General features: G+C 48.0%; 2 protein-coding genes and 1 long non-coding RNA gene across 20 annotated transcripts in view; 1 reads left to right on the top strand and 2 right to left on the bottom strand.

The window, feature by feature from the left end:
• The window catches only part of SP100 (SP100 nuclear antigen), a 104936-nt gene extending 101136 nt beyond the window's left edge, over positions 1–3800 (bottom strand). For 3 of the 4 annotated variants that reach the window (XM_040450744.1, XM_040450743.1, XM_040450742.1), the window contains exon 1: positions 3655–3799. In XM_040450744.1, coding sequence (XP_040306678.1) covers positions 3655–3686 — 32 coding nt within the window. In that variant the 5' untranslated portion in view covers positions 3687–3799. Of the gene's footprint in view, positions 1–3654 lie in introns of all 4 variants that reach the window. The other variant, XM_040450745.1, reaches the window with a different exon arrangement.
• A 60-nt stretch (positions 3801–3860) lies between these two features.
• Positions 3861–15647, top strand: LOC121014461 (uncharacterized). Its single transcript, XR_005783228.1, has 3 exons — positions 3861–4151; positions 4352–5524; positions 13556–15647. It is a non-coding gene; the product is annotated as an uncharacterized LOC121014461 (long non-coding RNA).
• The window catches only part of LOC121014459 (nuclear body protein SP140), a 67267-nt gene continuing 66318 nt past the window's right edge, over positions 14974–15922 (bottom strand). For all 15 annotated transcript variants that reach the window (XM_040450747.1, XM_040450759.1, XM_040450757.1 and 12 more), the window contains one exon: positions 14974–15423. In XM_040450747.1, coding sequence (XP_040306681.1) covers positions 15316–15423 — 108 coding nt within the window. In that variant the 3' untranslated portion in view covers positions 14974–15315. The remainder of the gene's footprint in view (positions 15424–15922) is intronic.

Raw genomic sequence — 15922 nt, forward strand, 5'->3', positions numbered from 1 at the left:
TCCTATGTTGAAAATATCAGATGCCAATATAAAATTTCTCTAATCTAAGTATTTTATAAAGTCTTTTCATAAAAGAAACCTACAGCAAACATCATCCATAACTGTGCAGTGATTAAAACTTTCCCTTTGAAATTAGGATCAAGATGGAATCATTACCATCAGTACTTGTATTCGCCATGTACAAAGTACCTAGCACACACAGTAAGGCAAGAAAAAGGAGTAATACGTAGAAGGATTAGATCAGAAGAAACAGAACTGTCATTGTGTTTACATTATGTAAAACCACATATATACATATACATATACATATACATATATATATATATATAAGTCATTAGAATTCAAAAGAATTTGGCAAAGTTTTCATTTATTTTTGTATCTTTGTTACAAGCAGCTAGACAGCCTATTTTAAATTATGTAGATTTGATATAAAGATGTCAAGTATCTATGAATAAATCTAGCAGAAGTATAAGACCTCTATAGAGAGAAATATAATTTTTATTAGAAAATCTAGTTTAATTAGTAATACGCATATACCACAGTAATGAGATAGAAGACACAATGTTGTAAAGGTATCAGTCCTCTGCAAACTGATCTATAGATTCAACGCGATCTAAATGAATTCCTGGCAAGATATTGACAAGCCAATTTGGAGACGCAAAGGACCAAGCCACTTTGGAAGAAAAGAAGGTAAGAAGATTTACTGCCACAGATATCAAAAGTTCATCTGAAGTCGTGGTCACAATGACAATGTGGTGCGTGGGGAGTAAGAAAAGGCTCGTGCAGGCCAATGCTGGAAGAGAGAGCCCTTGAAATGGGCCCTGCATACAAGACCGCTGAGTAGTGAAGACAGTGGTGTTGCAGATCAGCAGGGGAAAAGGATAGTGTAACTAATAAGTTTCCTCAGGAAAAAAAAATTTTTTGATAAGAATCAAATTAGAGCCTTTCAACTGTAGATCAGATGGGAAGCAATTCAGTCTCAGATAAGATGAGACATTTGGGGGGAAAAAACATTCACCCAGATTAAGTCTGTGTATAGCGGAGGTTGGGGGAGGGGGTCCATCACGAGTGACATAGGCTATAAAACCACCACAGGCCTGAGAGAAAGCAAGTAAAAACAGCACTGAAACACTGAAACCAAACTGCTGACAGAATCAACCTGGAAGAACAACCCAGGGGATGAAGAAAAAATCCCCAAAGCACTTACAATCATCCAAAAGCCTCAATCAATCAAGCAAGAGCCTGAAGATGGGATTATATATATTATATATTATATTATACATATATTATATATATATATATTATATATATATCAAAAAACAAAATGTAGCTTACAGTGGAGCCTGCAGAGATCTAGATACAAATTCAGATACCTCATCTGTCCCCCCACCAAAAAAAAAAAAACCACAACCAACTTTACAAAAAATAGAAATAACAAGAAATGAAAAAGCGACTAAAAAATAATTGTTGTGGGAGAAAAGTTTGAGACCACCATTCTGAGCAGAAAGTTAAAAAGTGAAAGAGGTGAAAATTTAGGGGGCAGATAGAAGCGGTGAAGGCTAGCATTGCTTCAGTGGAAAAATCGTTTGGCCCCCAAATTGGAAAAGGAAACGTTTTTGAGATGTGAGAGAAGAAACTTCCTGTGCAACGAAGATAGACTTGAATCCGCCATCTTCAGAACACAAGAACTGTGGTTCAAGAGTATGCATGGAATTCATCAGTAATTTTTCTGTTTCACTTTAATTATTTATAACAACAAGGGTGCATCTAGCTCATAAAGTCAATACTATAATAAGTCTATATTGTACATCGTCAGCTTTAACAAGATAAAGTCATCATAAACAGAGTTCAAAGACAAGGGGAGTATATACCTTTCAGAATATTTAGCAAATTCTCCCTTTTCATCAAAGAAAGGACAGTCATGTCAACTGAATGGCATCAGCCATAAATAAAGCAGCAATTCACAAAAGAGGCAGATGGCCAATAAACATGAAAAACTGTCCAACCTCCCCCTGCAATTGGGAAAATGCACATTAAAAGAAGGTGCAGCTCCTTATCCAGCACCTTTGCAAAGGTTGGGCATGGGGAGATGGTTTATCTCATTTGATATTGTTAAGAGAACATATCGGTTCAGCTACTTAGAAAGGCAATTTGGCAGGATCTATAGACAAGTAAATATTAGTAACCTCTGCCTCCACGATTCCACGTTTTGGGTTGTTGACACAAGACAATACTTGTAAGCGTGCAAAAATATAAGGAAATAGATTATTCTTATCATAGCGTGTTGGTAAAGTGAACGATCAAATATGACCTAAATTGTCCATCAATGGGGAGTGAGGGATGATTTAAAAATTATGGCCTATCGATTCTATGAGATAGCAATAGCTATTAAAATAGCTCTTAAAAAGAATGAAGTATGGAGCGCCTGGGTGGCTCAGTCGGTTGGGCATCCGACTTCAGCTCAGGTCATGATCTCACAGTCCAGGAGTTCGAGCCCTGTGCTGACAGCTCAGAGCCTGGAGCCTGCTTCGGATTCTGTGTCTCCCTCTCTCTCTGCCCTTCCCCTGCTCATGCTCTCTCTCTTTCTGTCTCAAAAAGAAATTAAAAAAAAAAAAAAACATTTTAAAAAAAGAATGAAGTAGATCTATATGATTATTAAGGTGATCTCTAGGATCTTCACTCTTAAAATAAGAGAAAACGAAAAATGCAAAACAGCATATACAATATAATCCCATTTATTAAAAACACAAAGCACAGAGTGCACGTATAGGAAAATAAGCTATACATGGAAATACGTAGAAAACGATCTGAAAGGCTGTGCCTGAAACACTTAATAGGACCCAGATTAGAAGCTGCATTGGGGTAGGCAGTAAACAGGAATTTTTCCCTCTACATACCTTCATTTGGTGTAAAATTTTATGAACAAGAATGTATAATGTATTCCTTTTGTATTAAACAATAAATTAATTAAAAATATTAAGTAATATCATTTCGGACCCAATGCTAGAGAACAAGATAGGATTTCTACCTCCCTCCTCCCCGCCTTTTTCTTTCTTTTTTTTTTTTTTTTTGTCCGAGGCATAACCCATTCCAGAACAGAAAATCAAAGTAAAGACAAAAAAACTGAGCCTGCACTACTCTTTGGCGGTCTGGGCCCTTCTCTTCCCTTTTACTTCCTTTGGTCATGATGACGAGGAAGAACCCCCCGAGCCAGAGACAGGAATGGCGCAGGCGCTGACAGAAGCCTGTTCACAGGACAGGTGTGAGACCGTAGCACCCAGGGTTTGAACCTGTCAGATGTTTCCCCTGAACTTTATGTTTTCTCAACTGCCTTCTTTGGAATGGCTCGTGAAAGTAGGGGAGGCCTGAGGGAAACGAGAAAGTTCAGAGGTCATGAACAAAAAACAAATCCCTGTCCTAAAACCCTGGGACTTCAGACGGGCCTCTGAGCAGCATGACAAAACGGGAAAGTCATGTGTGCAGATGAAAACCTGATTTCCTCATTGCCTAGTCCTCTACTTTATTTACGTTGCTAGTGAGCATTCTTGGAAACTGGGTAAAGTAGAGATTTAGGTTAGTGTCTTTAGAAGGACACCGGAGCAAACAGGCCATGGGCAGAGAGAGAGGCTCAAAGGGAGGGAGATGAAGACTAACCTGGTGCTGAGGTCGCTGCCCCCATCAGCCATCTTTCCGCTCTGGGCCCCGCCTGGGCCTCAAGTGTGGCCTCCGAAACCTCCAGTTGGGGTGGCCTGGGTCAGGGTAGCTGCTGAGCCCAGATCAGGAAGTTTGTGAATTGACTCACGCAGAGGCAGCTCCGCCCAAATGGGGAAAAGGGAAGTGAAAGTATCTCTCAGTTGCTGGGCAGACAGACTTGTGGCAGCAGGAACAAAGGAGTGACAGTCAGGGCCTGGAGGAGCAGGGCCAGCCCCCCGGGGGGGGGGGGGCACTTCGGTGTGCAAAGACACGGAAATATCTATGTGTCCATAAGTGTTTCTGTCCTTCTATCTAAGGTTTCTGAGGGTAATAGGGGTGGGGAGAGGGGAGCTGTGTGTTTGCCACCTTCCCCTCGCCAACGAGGCTGTGGGGGGGACAGAGGCAGAGACAGAAACTTAAAATCTCCCTTCCTGCAGGAGAGCCTGGACCCCGACCAGGTAAGGTCCCAGCATGGGAACACAGGGCTGGAGAGAGCACAAATGCTCAGCATCATAAACCTGGGGGAATGTGCTTAGTGTTCCTGGAACTCAGTCAGACATAAGGGAGAAATCAGCAAGCCTGCAGCCAAGGTGATGACGGTGGCTAATATCTCAGGTGCAAAGGTTTAAGGTGCCCCCAACTTCTGAATTGCATCCAGGGAGAAGGAGACACGTGGAAAGAAGTCGCTGGAATGCTGACCGGCACAGGCTTCCCTTGGATGCAGATGGAGATTGGAACCGAGATGATCTGGAAGCAAATACATGGGCAGGCGAGCCCCGCTGGGAGGGTGACCCTCTGCCTCCGCGTCCTGTCTGTTCACAGATTTCTCATTCGGATTTGGAGTCATCATTCCACAAAGCATGAGACTTAATTACATTTGAAACTGCAGGGGAAAGAGGTTTCTACCCTCTTTCCGTGGATGTTCTGTCTTCCCCGCAGAGGGGTGAACATCAGTCTGGTTGGGATTCCAGGATGCTTCTAAGGACGTCTTTAACCATGAGCAGGGTCTCTGTGTGCACCAGGTGCTGCACGCTTGTGGATCTCGTCCCCTCTCCCTCTCTCACTCACTCTCAGGGGTACAAGGACTAGTAAGTTGAGCTACTGTTGGACACAACTGTCCTCTGCTTCTTGCCTCCATAGGATATGTGGCCCAGACAAGGCCTGACACAGACGACACGACTTTTCTAGCGTCCCCTGTCTCTGTCCCTGGGCATCAGGCTGACCCAGGCGACCACTGTGCTGGGTGTTGGCATAAATGTGCCAGCTTTTCCGTGGCTCTGCTTAGGGTCGCTGAGATGAGCACTTGGAATAGAGGCCACCGAGCAGCTAGCCAGTGGGGTAGGGAGATATACAGGTGGCCCTGGTGGGGCTGACAGTGACACCTGGGGCTGGTCCTGGCCTGGAAGGAGGGAAGGAGCTGCCCCCGTGGGGCCAGGGGGAGCTGGACACGCATCACCTCTGTAAGAGCAGCAGTGGTTCCTGAGGAATCTGGAGGCCTCTGTAAAGAAAGCAAAGTTTCTGTGATCCAGAAAAAGCCAGACCCGCCAGGTTAGGATAGGGACAGGACCAGCTTGAGGAGCAGATTTCACTCCTGAAAATCCTTCTGGACTCATTTGAAGGAAACAAGGAAGCGCCTGGGGCACTTTCTGCAGCTTCAAGGAACACTGACACCAGGGCCACTGTCACTGTTCCGGAAGTAGCACAAGTGCTCTACCTGGAGGCCTGGAAAGCCGGAGAAGCCACACTGAGGAGGAACCACAGGGCAAAGAAGCCACCAAGGGGACGGGCTCAGTAAGTGTCACCAGGAGCAGATTCTGTTCAGACTTTGAAGGTGGGTCCAAGTCTCCAATCCGGGAGACCCCTGTGGGGACCAGAGGTTTGTCGCTGGGAACTCAAGGTGGGGAAGAAGGGGTAGAAGGTCAGGAAGAAGGGGCAGCAGCAGGGGCAGTGGCTGCTGGGGCAAGGGGCTCAACACCCTTGGTACCTCTGTGTATGTAGAAATGGAGGGGGAGCCGGTGCCTGGGACCTATGGCCCTACTCCAATGTCCCTGGAAGGGACATCCATCAGCGGGACTCACCCCTGCCCCTCCCTCCTTTCTGGGGTGACTCTCTGGTGGAAGGGGTGAGTCTGCTCCTTGTTGGGTCTCCCCGGGCTCATCATGCCCGGAGAGGCCAGAGCTCTGTTGGCTTTTCCAAAGTCAAGTGCACAGGGACAGGAGCTTGGGGGGCTGTGGGAGGTTGGGGGGTGTGTATGATTGATTGGAGCAGCCTGAGGCTGAATATGTGTGGATAAGCTCAATTTGGGGGTTTGGTTTTAGGGACCCCTTTTTTGCTACACACTAAGCCACCACCCCCAGGGTAGCTTTTATCAGGATGAAAGCTGGTATTTTGAACCCCATCTGCTTCGCTTTTGTACCTATCTGTTGGTTTGGAACAGAGGTGAGGGAAAGGGACGCACTTTGGAGGGGCCCACTAACACCCTAAATTTGGGTCCAGCATATGGGCATACATCTCTTTCCATGAGTTCTTGTCTACCTGTGCCCGGGATGGGTAGAGAGGCTGGGAGTCCTACCCCCTTGCAATTGCATGGTCACGATACGGTTATCACATGTGGGTTCGGTGGGCATTTGGTGACAGTATTACAGTTTCGAGGGACCAGGGTGGGGTGGTGCCCCTTCTCCTTCTAAGCAGAATCTCAGCGACCGGGCAGGCGTTGGTTGACCTGTGGACTCCTGAAGCTGCAAAGTTGGCACAAAGCCAGAGGGATTGCTGGGGGTGGAAATGTGAGGATTTCTATAGGGAAGAGAGTAAATCCTTGGAGGATGGGCTGGGAAGAGGCATCGGGGCAGGGAAGGAAATGGTTAAGGGGTGAGTGGAGGGAGGGAGAGAACCATTGGGCAATTTGGGAAAAGCCATCCGGGCCACTTTCTGGAGGTCTGCACTCCCCTCTAGTGGTCATGCTTGGTATCACAGCCTCCTGAGAACTGGCTTCTGTTGCTGGTTCAGAGAAACTGAAACCGAAAATCCCTCTGGTAACTATCGAAACCCCTGGAAATTAGTCGTAGCAGCTCCATCATTTTATTCCAAATAAAGGCTAACTAATTTAAGGATGGGATTCTGAGATCATTTTGATATTTGGCAGTTCAAGCACACACAAACAAGCTTATAGCCTGGACGGAGAGGTCTAGGGCACATCTGCTTACCATTATCTGGAGGTGAAGGGAAGGGAGGCTGCCTTACCAACAGGATCTCTTGTTAGAGATTGTTGTGGTTGGGGAGACCCTGGGCATTCCCGGGGCACCTGTGCCCAGGGCTGAGAAAGTCCTGCACAAAGGATAAGGTTGTCCTTCTCAGACCGTCAGCTGTAACAGTCCTGGCCCAGGAGAAACCCAAATAGAGTCTAATGAGCTCTCCCCTGGATCAAGTCCTGTGCTTTTTCCCTGCCTGGGGCATGTGCTTCCTCACATGTACAAGTGCTGTGCCCGTGAAACGGGCTGGCATCCTGGCGGGTCCAGCACTAGTACACAAGGACCACGTGGCTCCGGCCAAGTCCTAAAGTGGCCCCGGGAACACATCGGCGTGGCCCTGAAGCTCCACCAGCCTCTGCTGGGCATCGTATGTCTCACCTTAGAATGAGGTTTGCGGGTGGGTTGCAAAGCTGCACAGTTTTTCAGGACCAGGTGGCCACCAGGGTCTCCAGGTACAATGGTTTATAGGCAAGACCACAACCAGCATAGTTGCACCAATTTCTCAAGACAATGACACCGAAGCTGAAAACATACCTCTCTCATTGGACTCTGGTCCGTTATCCTGGGGGCATAAAGGGTATATGGGGAAAGTTCCCAGGAGATCAGATGCCATTTCTGCAGCTTCTTCCACCATTTGAGAATGGCCAGTGTCAGTCTACAAGGTGACACCCTCCCCTCCATAGAGAAAGGAGACCTCTCTGCCCTTTCATCAATATGGGGGCCCCATAGGCATTCCACCAAAAGCCTATGGGACCCTCTCCCCTGAATAATTCTAGGGAGCAGGGGTGGGGGTGAGTGGGGTGGGGAGGGGACTTCAGCATCCTAAATGTGGAGCCATGGTGAGTGAGGGGCTCACATATATATCCAAGAGCCTGGATTGTGTCCTCACTGCACAGCGTGCTTGAACAGGTTGGGCCTGGAGTTCCCACTTGCCATCAGACAAAGGTACAACGTAGGAAACCAGGGCCTGTCTGTATTTCCTGAACAGACACAAAGTAAAGACATCAGCTCCACCTGTAGGGCACTTCAGGCCACAGGCAGTGACACAAGAGTTTGCAAAACTTCTAAGAGCAGGCATGTGCAAAGGCATACAGAGTGCATATGCCATGGGCTCTATCACTATTCCCAGGGACCCCGAGGAGAGGTCACAGACACCAGACAAGCCAGGGGCCACATCATTTAAAAAAATTTTCATGTTTATTTATTTTTGAAAGAGACAGACAGAGCATGAGCAGGGGAGGGGCAGAGAGAGGGGGAGACACAGTATCTGAAGCAGGCTCCAGGCTTTGAGCTGTCAGCACAGGGCCCAATGCGGGGCTCAAACCCACGAACCACAAGACAATGACCTGAACCGAAGTCGGCCGCTTAACCGACTGAGCCACCCAGGTGCCCCAGGCCATGTCATTTGATAGCTAAGACTTGTGCTCCTGAGATCTCAAGGCCGGGGTCCTGCCTCTCCCACCACCACCACCCCCCCCCATCCAGACACAGGCAGCTGTAGATGGGCCGTTGGAGGTGGCGGGATGGAACGTGGTCCTCCCTACCTCCCCAGCAGCTCTGCCAGAATGCGGTGGAAGATGTAAGACAAGTGTCTCAGCTCCCTGAACGCTCCCCACTCTTGTTTCCAGTAAAGATGTAGGTGAGATTACCACGATGGGGATCGAGAATGCATTGTTGGGTATGAACCAGTGTAGACTCTTTCCATCCCCCACACCATGGGTTCCGGGGGCAAACCTGAGTGAAGATTGGTGGGGGAGAAAAGTCCCAGACTTGATGGCATGTAGGAATCAGTCGTTTCAGGTCAGATGAAAACAATCTCAGGCCTATCGGTCCGAGTAGCAGTACCAGCTGAAGGTTTGATGAGTATCTGATTGATATGGTTCCGCACAACCTCCTGTGTCCAGGCTGGGTCTAGATTTACTAAACGGGCCGATGATTGGCACCTCTCGCTAGGATCAGAACGTGCTCAGCTCGTCTTAGCAGGCCACTCACGTGGCCAGGCTCAGACTTCACACCCTGCCTCCTCTTTGGGCACAGCTCAGACTGGTTTCACTCAGTCCTGGGCATCAACCAGTGGTTTGGGGAGGGTCTAGACACAGAAATTTGGGGTTCCTCTCTGTGACTTTCTCTTTTCCAGCCTTTCCCCCTCACCACCCAGAAAACTTAGTGGCCCTGGGCTTCTTCCCTGGCTTTGCTACCCAGAGGGAAGGTGTGAGCTTTCTACCAAGGTTTTGCCCTCCCCCCCTCCATGCAAGACTGGCCTGGCTACTCTCAGGGCCCAGTGCTAATAAACGGTAAACATCTCGTATTGGCTGTTTCCTCCTGAGTTTCGAATTCCCTCCAAAGTCGGTCTGCTTTGGCTTACTTCTCAGTTGTTTTTTAGATGTTGTCCAGAGCGTTTAGCAGTTTTCTAGAAGAGGCTGGTTGGTTAGGAGCTCTTGCCCTTGGTCCTAAGCAGTAGACCAGCCCTGCCCACCCCTGGGGCCCAGCCCTGCTTCTGGGGACATCAGTGGTTTCAGTGCCCGCTAAGCCCCCTGCTCACCCTAGGGGACAAGATCCTATGCTCAGTACATCGAACAGAAAGCACCCCTCTGTCAGGTAAGGCACAGTCAGATCTATGCAATCGTGCACTTCTGTGCCCGCGGGAACACGAATGCTCACCCACTTAGGGCGGGCTTGTTCACTAAACAAAATGACAGAGCAAACGATGTGCCTGGGAGGACAAACATGGATTATTCTAGAATTTCAGTTGGAGTTAATACTTACGAACCTATACAGATAAGGCCTACAACTTGTTGCCCAGAAGCCCAAGACTCTTTTTCCTTTGTTAAAAGAGGAGACGGAGCCATCTGTATCGAGCCTGGTTTTTGTTTCAAGGTCTCACTTTTATGCAGCCCTGTCTTTCCAAGGAATCGGGTCCACAGCCCGCCCTCTGCCTCCCTCTCGCACAAACTCCCCATGCACAAACTAGGGAAGGAAGAGCCCCCGACTGGGTGTATGTGAGTGAGCATTTGGCCTGATAGGAAACCCGGCCAGGTAGTTCGGTTCCCGGGCTCTGAGCTCGAGCCTTGTGAAACCTCCCCACCCGGTTTACGCGGAGAGACCTGGAGAACGCCCTAGAGCTGATGCCCAGAGGAGCTGCCCTGGGAAGCTCAGGCTGAGAGGTCCTTTCCAAGAGCCCCAGGTCCTCCTGTAGCTCCCAGGGACACAGGCACACAGCCCTCCCCCTGGAAGGTCACAGCCGAGCTCCCTAGCATCTCGGCAAACAGCCCCCAACTGAGTTCAAGTAAACCAGACTGATGGGATGATAGGCTTAGTGCCCTTCGTTGCCCTTGGCTGTCCTGAGGGTGGGGTGGACGCCTTCCCTTCAAGCATGAAGACCAACTCAGCCTTTCTCTGCACTGCACAGGGCAGCGGGAACTCAGTCAACCTGCTCCCTTTGGTTCCAGGACCTCGGCCCTTCTGACTGACCTTGCACTGCCCCATCCACTGTTAGATACCAGGGCCTACCTCGGAGGGTCTGTTGGTCAGGCCTGATTTCCTTGGCCATCCGGTCTGTTCCCCCACCTTCCTAACAGCACCCAGTTTCCTCTGGGGAGACGACCTCTCCCCTTCGTGTGCGGGAGCAGAGGGACTGCTGTTCAATAGCTGGCCCCCGAGCAAGCCGGGCCAGCCAGGAGCTTTGGGGAGTCAGACTCTTGAGAGAAGTTTGCTAAGGAGTTAAAAAAAAAAAAAAGATGGAAAACATTCATTCCATGGTGGCTCCTTGACAAGACGGCTGAGTTGTTCCTGGTGCACAATTCCTGGATCTGCTCTGCTACACTGCCCTGGTTCTGGGGCCGTTGGCGAGCTCCGCACCCAGCCTTCCCGCCCTTGCGTGAGCCACTGGGCATCTGTTTAAACAGGGTCTTTTTGTCTCACGGAGGTAAAGCCAGTCTCACTGGCAAGGAGCCCCCGCTGACACAAGGACGTTTGTAGGTGATTTACTTACTGTTCTCAGGATCAGGCACTTCCTAGGAGCACAGTAACTATTAACTCATTCATCCTCATGACCCAGCGAGCTAGGTACTAACTTCTCCATTTCACCCTGTGCTAGTGCACAGGGGAGGTAGGTCGCGTGCCCAGGGACGCACCGCTGCTCGTGAGGAGCTGGGATTCCACCTCCTATGCTGGCTTCGCGGCCGGTGTTCTCAAATGCTAGGCTCTGGTAGAAGGGCCAGCTGCAACTGAGGCTTGATGAAAAATAACTGCTGGGATAGGGCTGACACAGAACTGTATTTACCAACATGTAGCAATGCTCATTATATACTATGAAGCGAAATACATTGATTAAAACACATTTTATTGTCAAGATGGTGTAAGCACTGTTACCCTCCCAGCATGCACTCCGCCCTTCTGCATTACAAAGCCTAGAATAATTTTCATCAAATTGGCAACCATGGGTATTCTTCTTCCCCGGAGAGGCCTACCAAGCATTGTGCTTCTTAGTGGTAGAAGATGGCTTGGAGCTTTGGAGGGGATATCCTGATATGCCCCTGACCGTTGAACCCCTGAGAGCTTACCTGTATGTCATGTCTCTGAATTCTTAGTAGGGTTTCTCTCTCACCATCTGGGACACATGTGACTCGACAAGGCTTTCAGAACACCCAACACTTTTTGCTGTTCAGGTCCAGTTAGCATACTGTCACTGTGATGGTTAATTTTGTGTCCACTTGACTGGACCATGGGGGTCCCTGATTAAACATTATTTCTGGGTACTTTACTGAGAATGTTTCTGGATAAGATCAGAATTAAAAAAAATTTTTTTTAATGTTTATTTAGTTTTGAGAGAGAGACAGTGTGAGTGAGGGAGGGGCAGAGAGAGGGAGACATAGAATCCGAAACAGGCTCCAGGCTCTGAGCGGTCACACAGAACCCGACGCGGGCTCGAACTCCATGAACCGTGCGATCATGACCTGAGCTGAAGTCGGACACTTAACCAGCTGAGCTACCCAGGCACCCCGAGACCAGCATTTTAATCAGTGGACTCAGCAACGTAGATTGCCCTCCCTAGCATGGGTGGACACCATCCATGCTGTTAAGGGCCTGGATAGTGGGAGAAAAGGGGAGAAACGGAAATTCATTCTCTTCCTGCCTGCTTAGTTGAGCTTTCCTCTTGGATTTCTGACTCTCTTGGACTGAGATTTACACTCTCTGCTCCCCTGGTTCTTGGGCCTTCAGACTTGGGGGCTAGAATGACACCTCATCTTTACTGGGTCTCTGGCTCACAGATGGCATATCGTGGAGATTGTCTGCATCCATAAGTATGTAAGCCAATTCCACATAATAAATCCCTGTATATATAAATGTATGGTTCTGTTTCCAAAACTATTGGTTCTGTTTCTCTACAGAGCCCTGATTAATACAGTCAACAATATAGCGGATTGATGTACTGTATTGTGGTGTCAGGATAGACTAGGTTCCTTCAGACTATATTGTAACAGAGGACAGGAGAATTCACACCGTCCTGGGGCAGGACAGTAAATGTGTACATCTGTCCAGTCCATGGGAACATGAACTGCTTCCGATCCTATTTCCTACTAGATATTTTAAAAGCACATTTTCCATATTAACAGTTGCACAGCACATACCATAGGCCATGCTACTCTGCTCTAAAAGAGCACGTCTAGGGGCGCCTGGGTGGCGCAGTTGGTTAAGCGTCCGACTTCAGCCAGGTCACGATCTCGCGGTCCGGGAGTTCGAGCCCCGCGTCGGGCTCTGGGCTGATGGCTCAGAGCCTGGAGCCTGTTTCCGATTCTGTGTCTCCCTCTCTCTCTGCCCCTCCCCCGTTCATGCTCTGTCTCTCTCTGTCCCAAAAATAAATAAACGTTGAAAAAAAAATTTTTAAAAGAGCACGTCTAGCACAGCAGCTAGTTGTTTCTAGTAGCCATGAACCAAGTAGCTTCTGCGGAGACCAGCCCAAATATAGTGGTAATGAGGACCCAATAGCTGCCTCCTTTAAATCTTTGCAGGTGGCACTAATCTCTGTCATTCTCCGGCCCAGGAATATGACATTGCTTTTGACTATTTTCACCATAGGGAATTTCAGTTTCAGGGCCTTCCACTGGGCTTTTCTTAAGACAGTGATTATTATTTCACGGGATGCTTTGTAGGTTAAAGAACCGGTTCATCCAACTTCCATGTGTATCCTGATTATACCTTCAGGAAGTGGGGCGGCTTCATGGATTGAGTGGACCCATTGTGACATGGATATTACCTGACTTCCATACACTTTACTCAACAGGGACCATGATGGTGCTTTATGAGCCTAGAGTAGCATCGAATTCAGATGCTATATTCAACAACCTTTGAAACGCCTATATATTTTCCTTTATAGGACATATGGTTTCTAGAATAAAAGACCGTTGGTCCTTTTGGTGAAGAACTGAGGAAATCACTATGTGTACATTTGCAAAGTTCTTTTTTTATGAGACCTGGCTTCATTTCCCTCAGCATGTTTGGGGTCCAAGAATTGACTTAGGTCTGGAAACTGGGCAAGGGATCTTGACTTTTCATTGAGTCAGCTGAACTCAGCTCTCTGATCATCTATTTTTAATCTCTAATCTTTTTTGAAGGTATATATGAAGCAATATCCTTGTCGGCTGCCCATTTGTCTTGCCTATAAGAACACCACGTCTTGTAAGCTATCTCCAGAGACATCCACGGACCAGGCCCCACGGCTGTCATTCTAACCTTGCTGCGCATTACAGAAGTTGTGTTGTCGTGCTCTGACAGTTAAATGCTACCCCTGATTTTGTTATCCAATCATTTCCGTTGCTGGAATACAGTTCTGTGCAACATTCCCACATCATTCTGACCTACAGAGGAGAGCCCCTGCTGAGCATCTCAAGGATGCTGTTGCCCCTTTAGCAGTATGTTCTTTATCACCTTGGTAAGTCAGTGTCTCTGAGGCCTCCTGAGGAACAGTTACCTGTAGGTGGTTTTTCCAGCTGGAGAGAATAAAGCCATGCCAATTTCATTAGGCTTTTGAATTTCCCTTTTCCATAATCTGCCCTACCAAGCCCGGTATCTCTACTTCTGTTTCATCCAGCGTGTACCCTGGCTTATAGCAAGCCTCTGCGAGCCACCCAGGAGCATATTAGAATCATCACCTCTGGCCCTTGCCAGGCTAATTAAGTTCTGTGGCACGGGAGAGCGTGACTGCATCAACAATTCTCCTCTTTCCAGTTTCCTATTCCCTTTCTTCATTCAGGACCCACTCCCACACACAATCCCCTGGCACCTGCTGGTATATGTTGGCCCAGTCCTCCAGCTGCACTGGAGTAGAACCCTCTCTTCATCTCGCAGGCCCACTCAGCATACTCCCAGTTAGGTCATGCTGAGGCTACTCTGCATAGCCTTCATTCAGGCAAGAGGTGGGCTGGTAAGGGTCTGTCTCCAAAGCAGGGGCAGGAGTTCTCTTCTGCAGGCCCTGTGGGCTCAGAGGGATCTGGAGTTCAGAGCTCTCCTGTACATCTATCTAGAGAGTTTCGGGGCTTCACTCCTTCTTTACTGGTGCCTAACTTTGGCATAGGAGGCCACCCTGAGCTTAGAATTCAGGTTTCTCTGAAATTCTGCCCTTCTGAAAATCAGGGCCAGGCCTTCCTTACTGTCTACTTTCCAGCTGCAGGGATGGGAGTGATTTTGGTTTAGGTGATTAATAGCTTTAAGCCTGTCTTTTACTCTTGTCAACATATTAGTGGCACTTACCAACAGCCTTCAAAACCCCACACTTGTTTCAGTTACTATCTCTCCTTCTGTAAACGTCAGATAATTGTTCCAGCGAATATGCCTCTCCCCCTATAGCCCATCCAGTTTCTTACAGGTGAAAGTTTTGGCAATGGCACGGTTGTAACACCTCAGGCACTGTCAACATTCCACTTGTCACCATCTGACTAGACAGTGATCTAACATCAGAACCCTATCCTCAAGTCCTGCTTGCTAGGACCAATACCTTAAGTTGGGTTCCTTGGGAGCAGAGCCCAAGATAAAGTCTCTTGAGTAAGTGATTTATTATGAGAATTTTCTCAGAAGAAGAGGGGTGAGGGAAGCAGGATAGCATGGTAGGAAAAGCCAAGCATGGATTGGTACCAGCTGGAGACTAGCTCCAGCCTGATCTCGTGGGAAGTGAAGGGATACGGATCACTACAGGTTGGTTCCACCTTGGGGCTGGAAGCCGGCCCCCACGCCCAAGAGGTGTAATCTCCAGGTGAAGTTGGCATTGGCAGAGGGTGGTACTTTGGGGAAGAGTGTCATCAGCAGCCAACCCTCACAGCAGCTGGGACATGAAAGTTCTGCCCAAAAAGGAGATTTTCCAGGGTGTCAACAGCCTCCACTACACCAGTGAACTCCTCTCATTTGCTTCCTCAATAGAAAACACTTCCTTGAATTTCTTCTCGAACTCTGCCTCCAGTCTAAGTCCCATTAGGCCAAAGTCATTGTACTGAAAAATAAATCATAAAGACAAAAATAGCGATACTCATTATCAGTGTTATTAGACACCTTGCAATAAAAAATGTTTAGGACCTTGTTTTAAACACCTAAGTTACATTAACCAGGTGAAGCTTAAAAATTCAAGCAGCCAAGAACAACTTGTTTCCTATGTGCATGATTATTTCTGATTAAATAGACAGAAGTGAGAAATCACTGCCATACTTGGGACTCTGATTTTTGTGGTTTGGGTTATTTATTTCAGTGAGACTTAGGAAAGCCATCTATGTCCTTTGAAACCATCAAAGAGCACAGTCTAAGTACAATGAGCCATCCTGCTTCCCTGAAACTTCTAGTCCTCTCTGGTAACCCCTGTAAACTACACACTCCATTCACATGCAAGAAGTCTAGAATTGGGGTTTCTAAGAGGTTGAGTTGATCTGGGGAGAGATAAGAAGGGTGATATAACTTTAAGATACCATTCTCTCCTCCTTGGATTTGGAACAGGTGGG

This window comes from Herpailurus yagouaroundi, unplaced genomic scaffold (genome assembly GCF_014898765.1).
Source record: "Herpailurus yagouaroundi ecotype Mexico unplaced genomic scaffold, PumYag 202, whole genome shotgun sequence".
Taxonomy (NCBI): Eukaryota; Metazoa; Chordata; class Mammalia; order Carnivora; family Felidae; genus Herpailurus; species Herpailurus yagouaroundi.